Source organism: Antechinus flavipes, chromosome 3 (assembly GCF_016432865.1).
Source record: "Antechinus flavipes isolate AdamAnt ecotype Samford, QLD, Australia chromosome 3, AdamAnt_v2, whole genome shotgun sequence".
Lineage (NCBI taxonomy): Eukaryota > Metazoa > Chordata > Mammalia > Dasyuromorphia > Dasyuridae > Antechinus > Antechinus flavipes.
Window position 1 is genome coordinate 178140773 of NC_067400.1, and position 17154 is coordinate 178157926.

The 17154-nt window shown below is 33.6% G+C and overlaps 1 protein-coding gene across 3 annotated transcripts in view; it reads right to left on the reverse strand.

Annotated features, from left to right (window-relative positions):
- Positions 1–17154, reverse strand: part of NCK2 (NCK adaptor protein 2) — a 193052-nt gene that overhangs the window by 25175 nt on the left and 150723 nt on the right. For all 3 annotated transcript variants that reach the window (XM_051984306.1, XM_051984307.1, XM_051984308.1), the window contains one exon: positions 4479–5200. In XM_051984306.1, coding sequence (XP_051840266.1) covers positions 4479–5200 — 722 coding nt within the window. The remainder of the gene's footprint in view (positions 1–4478; positions 5201–17154) is intronic.

Below are 17154 nucleotides of genomic sequence, written 5' to 3' on the forward strand. Positions count from 1 at the left end.
TGCATTTTTGATTTTCTTCCCGAGTTATTTTTACCTTCTGAATCCAATTCTCCCTGTGCAACAAGAGAACTGTTTGGTTCTGCAAACATATATTGTATCTAGGATATACTGCAACATATCTAACATATATAGGACTGCTTGCCATCTAGGGGAAGGGGTGGTGGGAGGGAGGGGAAAAATCGAAACAGAAGCGAGTGCAAGGGATAATGTTGTAAAAAATTACTCTGGCATGGATTCTGTCAATATAAAGTTATTATTAAATAAATTAAAAAAAAAAAAAAAAGAAAGAAAGAAACAGACCTGGAAAGACTTACATGAGCTGTTGCTCAGTGAAATGAGCAGAAGCAGGAGATCATTATAAACAGCAGCAACAAGATTATAAGGCGACCAATTCTGCTGGACATGGCTCTCTTCAACAATGAGACGATTCAAACCAGTTCCAATTGTTCAGTGATGAAGAGAGCCATCTACATCCAGGGAGAGGACCATGGGAACTGAGTGTGATTCACAACATAGAATTTTCACTCTTTTTATGGTTGTTTGCTTACTTTTTTTTTTTTTTTGCCTCACTTTTTCTCTTGTGCAGCATGATAATTGTATAAATATGTATGCATATATTGGATTTAACATATAGTAGACTACTTGCCTTCTAGGGGAGGACGTGGGAGCCCAGGATTTTGCAATGGCTAATGCTGAAGAATTATCCACGCATATGTTTTGAAAAATAAAAAAGTTTTAATTAAAAAGAAGAGGAGAGAGAAAAAATCAGGGGCCACTAAACTATATATAAGGATTCCTGAGAACATATATTTTTTGAAAAATTACTTATTAACATATCTATGGTCTTTGCATTTTTATTTATTTTGTTAAAAATATTCCCAATTACATTTTAATTGGATTTAGATAGCAGTGAGGAGATGCAACCCTCAGGCTGTAGGTTTGATACTTCTGTGCTCTATGCTAATCCCCTGGTACAGGTCCTTATTTGCAATGTACTAGATCATTCTTATCTGCCAAGTACCACTTCATTATCTTTTGGCCAATCCCTAATTTCATTTTTCCAGAGACTGGAATTATGCATCATACACAGGAATGATATCAAAGAGATGGGTCTATTTCAAGGAAAAACTCAGGACCATTAACACAGCTCTGCAATTTCATAAAAGCAATCTTTTGTGCTCTTTTTTCTGTTCAATTCTGGAACTGGCCCACTGTCCACGTCTTTTCTCTCTCTTCTCTCTCTCTCTCTCTCTGTACACACACACACACACACACACACACACACACACACACGGATAAACTTAATGGCTTGTCTAACCTATGGTATACAACATATGTACAATAAACATTCTTCATTCACTTTTCTTTTTCCCTATGCAGCTAGTTAAGTCAAACTCTTGAGTGACTATAGAATTCATTTAGAATTTGTTACAACAACGCTGAAATATACAGTTAAGTGCTTATGTGCTATAAAGAAAGCTAAGTCTATCAAAATTGATCAAAATGAGGTAATATTTGTAAAGCATTTAAGTCAGTGCCTGACACATGCTTGCTGCCTTCTTTCCTTCCTTCCTCCCATCATTACTATTTTTTTTTTTTTTTTTTTTGCTGAGGCAATTGGGGTTAAGTGACTTGCTCAGGGCCATACAGCCAGAAAGTGTTAAGTGTTTGAGAACAGATTTAAACTCAGGTTCTCCTGACTTCAGGGCTGGTGCTCTATCCACTACACCAACTAGTTGCCCCCATAATGAATTTTTAACCTGGAAACTGGATTTAAATCCTTCTATTTCTGAGTTTGGTGGGTGTGAATGTTTCTCAGATCCTTATTATACTCTGTGTAAACTCATAAAATCTCCTATCAGTGGTTGAATTTGAATCTGGATCTTTGCTGATCCAAGTTCAATGCTCTTTCCAGTGCATCTCCATCCCAGTGAAAAAGAGATTTTTCCAGTGGGTAAGCTTCTAGAGGAGGCTAAATTTTTTCCCCAAAATAATAAACTGGGATAAATTAGGTATTATGCCATAATGGGTTTCAGTATTTTTCTTAGTTTCGTTTCTAAGAGGCTAAAAGTTCTGCTATATATGTATACATATAGTACATATGTATTATGTGTATATATATACATATTTATATATACATATATATATGATTTTTTTGTGAAGATATGAACATAATATCAAAGAAGCTATAAACAGAACTTACAACCCCTGAAAATGATTTAATGCAATGACCTACCAGAAAGAATATTGGACATGATAAAAAAAAAAAATCCCAGAGGTAGTATGCTTAGACATACTCTATGCTTGCTTGCTCAAGCAAAAAAAAGAGAGAGAGATTTTTCCAGTTCCATAAAGTTATTATCATTAAAAACAATTGCAATTTCTACCATGATGATATCCTCCTAATGCCTTGAAGATGCAAAAAATCTCATTTTAATAACTATCTGAAATAATGAAACCTCTACTTTCAAATCCATGATTAGAAATGTGAAATGTTAAATATATAATGATTTGATTCACAGAGGCATTAATATTTTCATAGTAAGAAATAAAATACAGAAGTTAAAAAAATAGTAAATTCTAAAACTTAAAAATCAATAGATTGAATGAAATTAGAATCAATACAATGAACAAACAAGGTAAATTATGTTACACTCTTATAGTCAAAATTTTTTTTGGGGGGGATCTTTTATTATATAGATGTCCAAACTAGGGTTAGAAAAAAATGAGACTTATGAAAACTAGCTAAGATAATCTTTTATACAGTAAATGAAGAAATTTTGCTTACATAATACTGGCCTCCTCACAAGGATAAATTTAAGCAATTCATGTGATATTGATGGGACAGTTGGATGGCACTGAATAGCACACTGGACCCAAAGTAAGAAAGTTTTATCTTCCTGAATTCAAATTCAGCCTCAGATATTTTCTGAGTTACTTAAGTTACAAGTTACTTAACCCTCTTTGCCTCAATTTCCTCAACTGTAAAATGATCTGAAAAAGGAAATGGTAAACCCCTCCAGTATTTTCACTAGAAAATCCCAAAGGGAGGTATAAAGTTTTGGATATATTCGAAGCATAATTGAACTGTTAACTGTGGTACTAATATCACTAACTTACTTCTGATCACTTAAAAGAGCCACAATTATTTTAGTAATACTCTTACATTATTGAAAAGCTATTCAAAAATGATGTCTGCAATACCAACAATAAAGATGACCTGTCGGAGGGGGCAGGATTTAAAAAATCAATAGCACTTCAGAAAGCATAACTATTAACAGTGAAGTACTCATACCTTTGATATAAAGAAAATACTATATTAATGAATGGGTAAAAAAATTATTCACAGAAGAGGAACTTTATGATGTCAACAATGAAAAGCAATTTTATTTGTATCTACATAGTAGAAAAATCACTGGAAACAGATAATAAACCTAATAAATACTTTAGTTATCCATAGACAATAAACTCAAGTTTCTCATTCACCTTGCCTCCAAGGAGGAGGAAGGTGTTCTGGCAGAAAGAATGAAATAAGCATAAATTATAACAGCAAGTAAGTGAACAACTATTCCTTTAGACTCTAGTAAACAATTTTTGAAACAGTTTTAACATCAGTTTCTGTACTTTCTCCCTAAAAGAGAAGCTCAAAAATGTGTCACATACTCTCATATGCTGCTACTAACACAATTCATATGTTTGCCTTTCCTTCCACACCATGAAGAAATGAAATGAAATCCCAGCAATGCCTCACTGTATTATGGAGGTGACTTTACACCCCAAAACACTATGCCAGCAAAATAAAAACCTATAACACTTACCAAGCTAAAAGGGTTTGAAAAGGATCAGTTTTTGTTCAAGTTAATACACATTTCAAAAAATTGTAAATAATATGCAATTTTATGTATGATCATTTTCAATTTTATATATTTCAAAATCTATTTTTAAAACATTTAATAATCTAATATTTAATTTTTTTTAAAGCTTTCAAGTACAGGTGAGATGGCATGCTATTTATTTTCTGTTCAAAGAGCAGCATTAGTTAAGTGTGGAGAGACTCATACTTAGAAGATCAGTCTCCAAATAAGAAATTCTTTTCTTTTCTTTTTTTTCCTGAGGCAATTGGGGTTAAGTGACTTTCCCAGGGTTACACAGCTAGGAAGTGTTAAGTATCTGAGGCCACATTTGAACCCAGGTCCTTTTGACTTCAGGGCTGGTGCTCTATCCACTGCACCACCTCGCTGCCCCAAGAAATTCTTTTTAGCAAGAATTTCTTTCTTCAAACAATATACTGTTCACTAAGTCCCAGAGGGGTAGCTTTTTGTGTCAGTGGGAGTAGATTCAGGACAACAAATATCATAGCTGTTTTGAAGTACTCAAATATTTAATTCTCATACCTTTTTTTAGTCCATAAAAGACAAACAAACAAAAGAAACAATCAAATTAGCAAGATGAAGATTTGGAAACTGAATAGTACTTACCGAAGATTCACTATCTCTAACAAGGAAGTCACCTTCAACACCTCGTTCATTAAGGGCACATTCAGCCTGATGTCGTGTAACATTCCCATAATACCACTCTCTTCCAGCAAACCGTCCCGTAGAAGATGGCCCTGTATAGCTTATCTGAGGTGGATGGGAAGTGTTCATGGCAGGACCATCACTTAAGATGACTACATAGTTTTTAGGAACAAGGCCAATTTGCCCTCGGGAATTTTTACATTTCCACCATTCTGGGTCATTTTCAGGTTTTTCAATAACTTCCATTGTTTCCCCTTTTTCAAAGTTGAGCTCCTCCTCTGTAACAGAACTGAAAGGATAGAGTGTTTGAACAATATGGAGCACTTTCATACTCTGGCCATTACTCATTGATGCTCCTTTTCTTAAACTGAGAAAACTCGGGGAATCAGCTGTTGCTTCTTCAAGTTCCTCTACAACATAGTTAGAAGGAAACCAGCCAATCTGTCCATTGTAGCTACCTCGCCACCAGCCATCACTACACTTTTCCATCACGATGACCCGGGATCCTTTCACTAGGGAGAGTTCATCCTCCCTCTCTGCAACATATGCGAATTTTACATAGGCTGGGATGTTGAGGTCATAAATCCTGTCTGCAGTACTTCCATTAGATGGATATTCTGCATCTGTACTAGGGGTGGGAGAGGCATCTCTTGTGCTTGTCTTTCTTTTTGTCTTACCCAGTCCTGTCAGAAACAAAGGGAAAAAGCTTAGTGATAAAAAAATATATATATTTAGCAATAAAGTCAAATTTTTTCAAAATATATAAAATGGGAAGCATTTTTGGCTTATAACAAACTTCACTGTCAACTTAACAAAAGCAATGCACAGAAATAGATTGGCCACGTGTGACTAGACCTCATGATTATCATCAAGAAATATTAACATGTCTGTCCAAAACTATATTTCAACAGATGGCTTAATTAATGCTTATTTATAATTCATTCACTTCAGAAATCTGCAAAGTTACTGGCAATACTAAAAAAAAAAAAAATGTAAAAGGAGAGTAAGCAAATGCTTATTAGCTATGTGACCCTTTTTGTCTCAGTTTCTTCATCCATAAAATGAGTTAGAGAAGGAAATGGCAAACCACTACAATATCTGAAAATTCCAAATGGTCACAAAGAGTCAGACATGACTGAAATAATTAAATACCACCGACAACATTGTCATTAGCTTTGGAAACCTGCAAAATTGCTGTCAAAAAATTAAATAAAAATAGAGGAAAGTAAGTTTGATTTACTGAAAAAATAAGTCATCTGAGGAAACTTTCTATACCCCTCAGGTATACTAAATATGAACTCACAGAATGTCTTTAATACTCTAGCATAGTTATAAGGCAGGACTGTATGACCAGTAAGTTCCCTCTTCCAAATTCTAGAAATCTTTGAATTCTTATTCTGATTATATACTTTTTTGTCTTTAATATAAATATTCTGTTCTAATGTCACCTTAATTTTCAAACATAACACTTTTTTACCCTCAAAGGCTAAAACTAAACTAAAGAAGAAAGAAAAAAATGAGGTTAGCAAAATTAACCGAGTCATCCACTGAGTCTGATGACATATATAAGAAGTATGCTATTCTTCAAGATACTTGGTACCCTCATGCTGCCCAACATAAATACTCAGGGTCTTGAAGAACAAACAGCACCATCTTCCAGCTAGGCAGTGACTTGATGCTTCTAACGTCTAAGTGAACACTAAAAATTTTCTCCCCATTCACACTTACCTGCTGTGTTCTTATCTTTGTTCTCCACCAGAAAATAGTAAGTGCTAATGAATCTTCAAATAAATTAATCTCTGTTAAAGTTATCTAATGTTCAGTGATGTATTAAACTGGACCTGGTTAAGAATGCATTAGGTCCTTAAGGAATAAAATTGGTGTTAAAAATTTCCAAGCACAATATGAGTTAGATTTTGGGGGCATGTGTCCTTCTTTGCTACCTTACCACGGAGTGGCTTCTTAAGTCAGCACTGGACTTTAAGCCAAACTTTGATAGAAAAATATCTTTCAGGGCACCAGCTAGGAACTGGTGACCAAACTGTAGATCCCTTCCTATTTTAAATGCAGAATACAGTTTGTTGTTTTCAGTTATAGCCTATTCTTTATGACCCTATTTGGGGTTTTCTTGGCAAAGATACTGGAGTAGTTTGCCATTTCCTTCTCCAGCACACTTTATAGATGTGAAACTGAGGCATATTATTACTCAGCTAGAAAGTGTCTGAAGCTAGATTTGAACTCAAAAAACTAAAAGTTAATGAACACACAGGTGTGGTTTTTTTTTTTTTTTTCCATTCTAATTCACTGACCTGCCTGAAACCTATCTGGAGACCTCTTAGGAATCTGAGGATTACAGTTTAAAAGCTCCTATTTTAGTCTTTTGGTATATCAAGAGATAGGGGAAAAAGAGTTCCGGGTATTAAGGTTATAACATTAAATTGTGCCTTTTTTTGATAGTTTGCCCAACATCCTTCAAGTTGTACTGCTTTAAAGTATTCAGTGGACACCACTCTAAGATGCAAACACATTGTCAGTTTCCCCCTGGAAGCAAGAAGATAATAGCAACAAGATGCAAAGAAAATAGAAAAGCTCTGTCCAAATTAATTTCAGAAAGGGTCCCATAAAAAGAAAACTAAAATAGGAAAGCCAGAAAAAGGACTTTATCTTTGTTGTTTATTAACTTATTTATCCTTAGAAATATCCACATCATAATTTTTAGAGTATATTACCCAAATTTACTTCTGTTTAATGGCTGTGCTACTTCATTATATATCAAAAACATTTAGCTTAAGTGTTGTGAAACATAATAGAAAAAATCTGGTACATTCAAATAGCTAATTCAAAAAGAAAAGGAAAAAAAAAACCCCAAGAGCTATGCTACTAACCAGCCAGATTGCAACAGAAGGTGTAAAAGAAATCTGCTGCTTGGAGTCACTATTGTACTAACTTGAAAATAATGACCTACTTCCTTGACTAATGCAAGAGCTCTCAGAGTGCCAAGAGACCACTCTGTACTGTTCCAAGTCTTCACCCTCTTATAATATGCTCTTCCAGCCCACAAGCTCATCTAAGCTTCCACACTGAGTTAATCCTTCCATAATTTTATCATTCTTCAACTAAGCATGAGCAGATATACTACTTGGAAAGTTGGCAATGGAGGGAATGATTTTATTGTGTTCTGAGATACAATTACAGGAAAATGGTGCTTAAACTACTTGCTCCAGGGGGAAGCTAGCAAAAATTTAAATTCAGATGAAAAATTCCAACATTAGAAACTGAACAATAACATCTGTCAAGCAAGACTACATGAAAACATGAATTAAGGAATATTAAGGGGAGAAAAAAATGTTCAACCACACTGCAAAGTTTTAGAATTTTACAGTTGCTTGTCCAAATGTAAACCTAAATCTAATGACTTCATTATTTTATCACATGTAATTCTAATGACATTATTCTCTCCACCCACAAACTATAATAATTTAGATTTTCAAACACAATTTCCTAAGCTTCAACTCTCTCATCTCTGAATAGCTACATAATCTTTTGAGTTCAGAAACTGATAATTTTAATTAATATTGATTAATTAATAAACTTTCACCTTTAATACCTATTCTAAATTTTTCTGTTACTTAATTTTAGTCAGTTACTAACAGTAACAGGTTATTTTTTAGTTATTTGAAACTCAGAATAGATTTTCCTAATGAAATTGTTTTAAATGGTGTATAGGGTACAAGGACAACCCACAAAAGTCTAATTATGAAACTAACCAACATTTATCAATATTTTTGTGGGAAAAAATGTGTGGTGTTCTCTTCTTTTTTATAATAGAATGGTTCTCTCTGTGGGAGCAGGTTTCTTGGAGAGGTTTTCTGGAGGCAGCCTTAGTTTCAGTTCAGAGTAATAATCACTCTAAATACAGCCAGCTGATAAAATCCAAACATTTATTTTTTTATCTCTTTCCTTGGGCCTGGTTAGCTTTCTTAGAGGCTTATCTCTCTGCTTGGTTCCAAGAGCTCTTGCAGCTTGTCCTTTGTCTCTGCTTTCTTCAGCCTCCAGCCAGCACAAAGGTGAAAGATGGAATGAATCTGACTTTGCCTCCGAGAGTGGGCTTGTGGGCTTCTGTATCTCCCAGAGTGTTCTTTGGCCCTGAGAGCTTCTTGCTTATATATGCTGTTCACCGAGTACACACCAATCATTATATCACTGGGAACTATTATTTGTTATATGACTAAATCAATGCTAAACTAGATTTAAACATTGTCTCCTCAATTCCACTTCACACCTTGTTTCAAGTTCTGGTCCATAACATCTTCTCGTAGGATCAGATCGATCATACTGTACCATGCTAAATTAGATAATTATTGTCTCTATCAACTCTAATGAGTTAACACTTTGTAAGGATTCCAATAAAAATGAATTCAAAATTTCAAGTTGGAATACTTCTAGTATATTTTCTTTGGTGGTAGAAGTTGAGACATCAATAAAAGTCTTTGTAACTTAGTGCCAAGTTCATCTTAACATCTCTGGATCTCAGTTTCCTCAGTAGTAAAATGGGACAGGAGATCAGGGACTGAATTTAGATGTCATTTACTTCTAAGTTTTCTTTCAGTATTCATTTCCTTTGATATGCTGTCCTTCTACTCTCAATTCTCTCTGTGACTTTTATGACATGGGCCAGCGACTCAAAAGGGAAAAACTGGCAAGATAAAGGATGCAGTTCCAAGGGCAAGTAAAGAGCTATAGCAAAAAGATAAGAACTAGGGATGAAGAAAATGACAAGGTAGAAATTCTTGATAAAATGATGAGTAAAAAATCGGGTAAAGATTGTTTGAAGGGAAATGCAGGAGCTATATTAGTAGGAGGGGCTTTTCTATTCTTTTTGTTTTGGTTATTATATTTAAATAGTACTAAAGGGATTAGAAAAGTCATCTCTACATTTTTTTCTTAAAAATTTTCAGCAACCCTCTCCCCAAAGATAACATCTAAGCACAAGGCAAATTTATTACATTTTATGCAAAGAACAAACTGAGCTAATTTTCTGTTTTTCATCTTTTCTGATTTTCATCTCTGCCTTAGTTTTCCTTTTTCTTGTCCCCTCCAATTTCTGCGGTGTTGTTTTTAAATCATACCATTTATCTGGCAGAGTTGTACCAGAAAAGAATAAACATTGTTTGAAATGAAAACAGCTATCTTTATTATGATAGCAAGAGCTCTACTTATACATTTACATCTATTCTTTAAAACTCAAGCACTATTTACAACTGAGAGTAAAGCCTTTATTAACAGGAACCCAACAATCTAGATCACTCAATGAACAGTTTTTCTCTACTTTTAGTAGGAAGGAAACCATTATTAGCATCTGCTCTTGAGCCAATGCACTTTAAACCCAATTTCTACATTTATAGTACTATACAATCTGAATGAGCATATGAAATATTGGTCTATCATTTAATTGTTCAGTGAAATATGTTGAGTATCTAATTATCTGGGAACAATTTAGAGTCGGTCATTAAAAGGGATGTCAGGGAAAAGCTAGAAGGGGAAGCAGTGATTACAAAGAATGAGCATGGTTTTCTCAAGAATAAATATTAAGCTCTGAAAATTGAGAAAATCAAATTGATTCTCTTTTGTAATTGATTCCATTTGGTATCACTACTAACATTTTATGTAATTATCTAAGTCACATTTCATTTGTCTCCAAGTTGAGTTTCAAAGTTCAGCTTTTCTGAAAATCACTCATAAACCCTCAAGCAAGCTCAGTTTAGAGGTTCAGATCTTCTAATCACTCTTCTATTCTTGTGTCAAGGAAAACTGTTATTCTTGAAGGATTCAGGTGGATGCCAGGGAAGATAGTCTTTATACCAGCAACATTGGCAGTCCTTCAAGAGTTTGATTTGTTATCTCTGTGACACTAACCATGCAGATGGACACTATCAATGAGCATTCCACAGGTAGAAATGGAAGAAGGGGTTGTTGCTAGCTTTATACTTCAAATTTCTAGCCAATCATACTGTCTCGGACTCTATGATGCTGCAGGTTTTGTAATCAATCATATTGTTTTCACCACCTATGATGCTACTTTTTAGTTTTTAGATGATCCCCCTGTTACTCATAAAATTACCCTGTCAACCTTCATTCAAGATAATTTAGCTTTCGGAGAAGCAAAAGACTTAACTGCTAACCTTACCAACAAACTGAATGTGCTCAGAACTTTGTGCCTCACTTTACCTTAATTTCAATTTTGATAGCTCCTCTCTCTCTCTCTCTCTCTCTCTCTCTCTCTCTCTCTCTCTCTTTTTTTTTTTTTTTTTTTTGCAGTGTTCCTTATAGATTAAGGGGAAACTGTAGGTATATTTATCCTGGATTTTAATTACTTTTTTTTTTTTTTAACCCATCAACAACTTAGCATATATTCAATACAAAGTTGGAATGGGTAGGAGTTCCAAACTTCCCTCCTCCACCCCAAAAAAACCTCACAACCTTTCAATATGAGTAACATTCTTCAATACAAATTAGAAATTTGTTTTATCTAGTTTTAGTAAAGTATTTGGCAAGCTCTTTAATGCCACTGTTATTATAAAGATGGAGAGTGGGTTAGAGAAAGTACAATTAGGTTGATTTAGAATTACTTGAGACCCAAAAGGTGGAAAACCTTTAGTAGAATAAAAGATCTTTGCTCAGTCTAATAATGTTTTAACATTTTTATGAGGATTAGGGAAAAGCATGGAAGATAACATTTTTATTCCATTTAAAGATGGGATAACTATCAAACACACGGGATAATAACATCATAATTCTAAAAGATTTTGACAGGTTGGTCTATTGTTAGGCTGAATATCATCTTGAAATTTAATAGAGTTGAAACACATAGATTAAGACAGATTTATAAAGAATTTCAAATCATTCTTGATTTAGAACTGGAAAACAACTAGGAGATTACTAATCCAGAACCTTGAATTTTCCAAATAAGGAAACTTCTGACTCCAAATTCTTGTTTGAAAACTTGAAACTCTTATACTTGGATTCAATAAAGGAACTTAATATATGGAATATGGTGCAGAGGTGGAACATGATTAGAGAGAATAGCACAATTAGCAAAAAGAAATCTGTGGATTTTAATGGGCAAATTCAATAGTACGACATCCAAGAAAGATAACATAACCTAATCTGCAAGACTGCATTAAAAAGATATAGTATCCAAGACTAGAAAGATCTCTGATTCAGAAAATTACAGATTTAGAATTAGAAGAGACTTTAGTGGTTTACTGATTTCAACCCTATATTTTAAAGTAGAAATGACTTGCCCAGTCACTCAAGCAAGTACAGTCACTCAAGTAAGTACATAGTCTGAGGTAGAATGGTACTCCTGAGCTCTAGCAGATCAGACTGCATCTGAAATACTATTTGGTCCTGGGTAGGAAGAGCATTGATAGGCTGGGAAGTATTGAGAGCAGGGGGCAACCAGAATACTCAATAATCTCAAAATCCTATCGTGAGAGAACTGGTTTGAAGGAGTATTTGATCAGATTTGGTGAAGTGATAACCACCTTCAAATATAGGGAAAAGATAATTGACTTATTTTGGCCCCAGAGAGAAGAATTTAGAACAATAGGCAGAAATTACACAAAAGGAAAATTTAAGGGGAAAACATCTTTTTTATTAAAAAGGAAAAGCTTCTTAAAAATTAGGTCTATCCAGATGTAAAAGGGGCCACCCTAAAAAATAATGTAATGGACCCTTTCTCAATATAATAAGCATAAAGTTATCAACTCTGGGGTCCCTTTGAACTCTTTAAGATTCTATGATTTTTGATCATTGTAACAAATTTATTTCAGTAATCTTTTTAACAAGACGTGAAAGCAAAAGGGTTGATTCTGAATTAACCTAGAAATAATGGAACCAGAATGTATCAGCCCCATATTAGGGCTCTGCCATAATTTGCCTGATGAAAATTCTATAAGGTTTGAGTCTATTTTACCCTTACATGTCATATTCTTGTAGTTTCATTATTCTGATGAGAAAATGTACTCTGTTGTTTTTTGTGAATGAACTTTCCTGTAATCAATTTACTATGTAGACAGTAAAAGTGTTCATGAAAAACATATATGCTTCTCTATGCTATGCTTCAACTGATTGAAATTACTGTTGCAAATAATTATATATTTACTCATTCATGAGCAGTATGATATAGCATAGTAGAGAGTTAAGTTTTTGTATTGAGTCTGATCTTTCTAATATTTTTGGTCTCTTCTTGATATCCTCATATTTAATTTCAAATGAAGGTGATAGCTCATTTTTAATAGGAATCTGGAATTCATCATTTATGAAAAATTATGCTAGTTAAATTTCTTAGACAACAAAGCTTCTTAAACTGCGTATAACCTCTTGTTGGGGTTGTATAAAACAATGTGGTGGTTGCTAAATTATTGAGTTATTATCAGTAAATATTTATTTGAATATCTATTTTATATATGTGAGCTTCCAAAAAAATTTCTCAGGCAAAAAAATTTCTCTCACCAAAAGTTGAGAGTAGAAAAAATTTAAGAAGCCCTGTTTTACATACAGAAGGGAAATGTCCTCAAATATGTGAATTCTGGCTTTTGCTATTTCTAAATAAGTGTTCTTTTTTTCAAACAGATTTATCTCTGTCCTAACAGACTATATAAGCATCACTATAACTATTCAGAGAAATAAAACTTAAAGAGTTTGATTGGGGAAGAAATCCATGTGTTAGGAAAGTCTTATTAGGTGTTTTCAGTAGACTCCTCTGGCAGTGTTTAGAAAATCAAAATTCCTTCTTAGTAATTGAATATATGCTTTCCTCAGTAGTCTTCTTCCACTTTAGATTATTAAAATGATCACAGACTCTTAAAGAGTTCAGAAGGACCACAGAGCTGGTCTAGTTGTATCAGTATCTGAACAAAAACATGCTTTTTTTTTCTTTTTTTAAGATCAAGTCAATTATCTTTTCCATGTGACAGCACTTCATACATGTCCTACTAAGCAAATGAGGGTAAGAAGGGAGGAAAAAGGAGTGAATATTTTTTTTCATCATCATTAGACTAGAAAGGAGAGCTAGTAGTTTCAAAGCTTTATCTCTACTCTTTTCTATATATATAGGTATCATAGATTTTCAGTAGCACTATTTTAGAGCATAATATCAAAAAAAGTTTCTTACTCTTTTTTTCTATTTTTCCCCAACTAAATTAGCCTCATAGATATAGCCTTCATGGCCTGTCTTCATTTAACATATTTAGAAAACTACAAAGGAACAAGTTTCTCTCTCTCTCTCTCTCCCTCTCTCCCAATGTTCTTTTGGCCAACAGTAATATGCACCAATTTGGTTTATGAAGGTAAAGTTGAAGAAGTTGGTAATACTAGCTTGCATTTTCTGTTCCACTAACTTTAATTTTCTGATTGTTAGGGAAGATAAGGTTTATATGAGAGACAATTTAGGGGGAAATATCACAGGCATCTCTCAAATTACAGAGCAGGTGATGAACTGCATTGGTGAAGAGGAGTTTCACACTAAGGAAATGATGAGTTCAGTTGAAAAACAGTTCAGAAGACACAGATAAATGAAGCAATTTGTTACTTCTATAATATATTGAACATAAGCTTAAAAAAAAGCAACTATATAACAGAAGTTGTTTTATAAACGATCTTCTTAGTCTTTGTTTTTGAATGTTCACATTTCTATTATGTTTATATTAAAAGTTCCTATTAAAAAAACTTTTAAAAACATTTAAAAAACAAAAAAGATTTTTCCATGTCTTCTTGTGCATTTCACACAAGAATATACTCATACAATAAATAAAAACAAATTCAATTTTTAAAAAATTCCAAAACTTGGGTAGCTTAATGGTGTAGTAGCCCAGAAGTCAGGAGGAGCTGAGTTCAAATCTGGTCTCAGACACTTAACACTTACTAGCTGTGTGACCCTGGGCAAATCACTTAAACACAAATGCCTCAACAAAATAAATAAATAAACAAATAAATAAATAAAATAAAAATAAAAATTCCCAAACTCTCATTTCTTAAAACACAGTGGAATTTTATTATATTCATTTGCTGTTGTTAGGTTGTTTCATGTAAATACACTGGAGTGGTTTATCATTTTCTTCTCCAACTTATCTTATAGATGAGGAACCTGAAGGAAACAGGTTAAGTGACTTGCCCCCATCGCACTATAATTTGTTCTGCCATTCTTTAGTTGATGAGCACTCTTTTAATTTCCAGTTCTTTGCTATTACAAAAAGAACAATTATAAATATTTTTATACATACAGGTCCCTTTCCACTCTAATTTCTTTGGGGTATAGACTTAAAAATGATATCGCTGGTTCAAAAAGTATGCACATTTTACTAAGTTATAGGTCACATTCCCAAAGAAGTAATTCACTTCACAGCTCTACCAACAATGTTTTTGTTTTTATTTTCTTTACAAATGCATACTAAATAATATTATTGTATTTGATATGTTCCCACTTTCTTCTTAATTTTGTTTGGTGATTATCAGTTCATCTCCTTCCATCTACCAGTGACTGCTACTATTCTCAAACAAATGGCAAATATTCCCTATCTCTTCAGAGAGGCAGGAAATATGTAAGGGAAACGAGGTTACAATCAGGGTCCAAGAATGTAGGATACTTGCTTGTGTGATCTTGACAAATTTAATTACTCAATCTCCCTGGGCTTTAATTTCTTTATAAGAAAAACAAGCAATCTGAACAGGATGGCCACTAGTATTTCCTCCAGCTCTAAATCAATGATTCTGAAATATCTTGTGTTTCATTTTTAATTGCTATGTTTTAGATCAGTTTAACTTAAGTAATTAACAACTTCCCTTGTGAAAATAATCAGGTTATACATCTTAAATAAAAACTAACAGAACTAGAAGGAAAGAGAAATCTAAGTATTATATAAATGAATACATGAATAAAGAAAAGATAGTAATGTTTTATGTTAAATTTCAAATTTTAGACATATGACGAGGAGTGAAAAGTTTAAGGACCCCATATGGAAGAACATTATGATAGACATCTTATAAAAATTTTATTTCTCTCATTTAGGAACATTTAGGTAATAAAATGGATAGAGTACAGAGCCTGAAGTCAGAACATCATCTTCCTAAGTTCAAATCTGATCTTAAACACTTACTAGCTGTCACCCTGGGCAAGTCACTTAACCCTCTTTATGTCAGTTTTCTCATTTGTAAAATGAGCTAGAGAAGGAAGTGGCAAGCCATTTCAGTATATTTATCAAGAAAACCCCAAAAGGGATCACAGAGTAGGACATGACTAAAACAACAGAATTCATTCATAGCTTATGTTCCTGTGTTCCAAAATTAAAGATTAACACTCAAAAAATCTGAGCTTGATTTTTTTACAAATTTTACAAATGTGAAAATAGGTACTATAAATTTGTCAAAGACTTCACTTAGTTTCTCTAAGGAAACTAGATTTAACAGTCTAATTCAGAGGTATTAAAAAAATGCTTGCACTGATCCTTATGCAGAATTTACCAGCCACTATTTCTATTTGAATTTCAAACACTACTATAGTAATCCAATCAAAAAATTAAATTTCATCAACAGTGCCTACCATGTGTAAAGGATTATACAAGGTGCAGAAGACTCAAAGATAAGAAAAATATGGTTCTTGTCCCTCAGTAAATTTATACTCCAGATGAGAAACATAGAAAAGTTTGGAGCTGCAAGAGCGATTCCTTGGAAGTCAATAAGAAACCCCATTGAATTTTGACCACACAGCCCTTTTTGTAGTAGCAAGAAACTGGAGACTGAGTGGATGCCCATCAATTGGAGACTGGAGTTATGGTATATGAATGTTATGGAATATTATTGTTCTATAAGAAACGATCAGGAGGATGATTTTAGAGACGCCTGGAGAGACTTACAGAAACTGATGCTAAGTGAAATGTGCAGAACCAGGAGATCATTGTGCACAGCAACATCAACATTATATGACAATCAATTCTGATGGACGTGACTCTTTGCAACAGTGAGATGATTGAGGCCAGTTCCAGTGATTTTATGATGAAGAGAGCCATCTACACCCAGAGAGAGGACTGTGGAAACTGAATGTGGATCACAACATAACATTCTCACTTTTTTTATTGCTGTTCATTTGCATTTTGTTTTCTTTACTTTCCTTTTTGATCTGATTTTTCTTGTATATCAAGAGAATTATATAAATATGTTTACATATAAAAAATAATAAAAAGAAAGTAGCCTCCAAAAAAAAAAAAAAAAGAAGAAGAAGAATTTTGATCATAGACAACAGCAGTAGTGCTGCAACTTATATCAGAATTAGGTGCTAACATCAAATTTTTCCTATTTTTAAAGCACACCTTACAGGAATAGTTTCTGGTTTATTAGAAGATAGGTGAAGAAAGCTAGCAACCTGTATAATAATTTCAGGGATGAATCTAGCAGGCTGGGAGATAAGAAATAGGTATCAGATGCTTCTCTTGTCAAGGACTCCTCTCTGGATCTAGTGGATAGAACACTGGGCCTACAGTCAGGAATATCTGAGTTCAAATTCCACCTCAAATACTAGCTATGTGACCCTGTGCAAATCATTTAACCTCTCTCTGGTTCAATTTTCTCTATTGTAAGA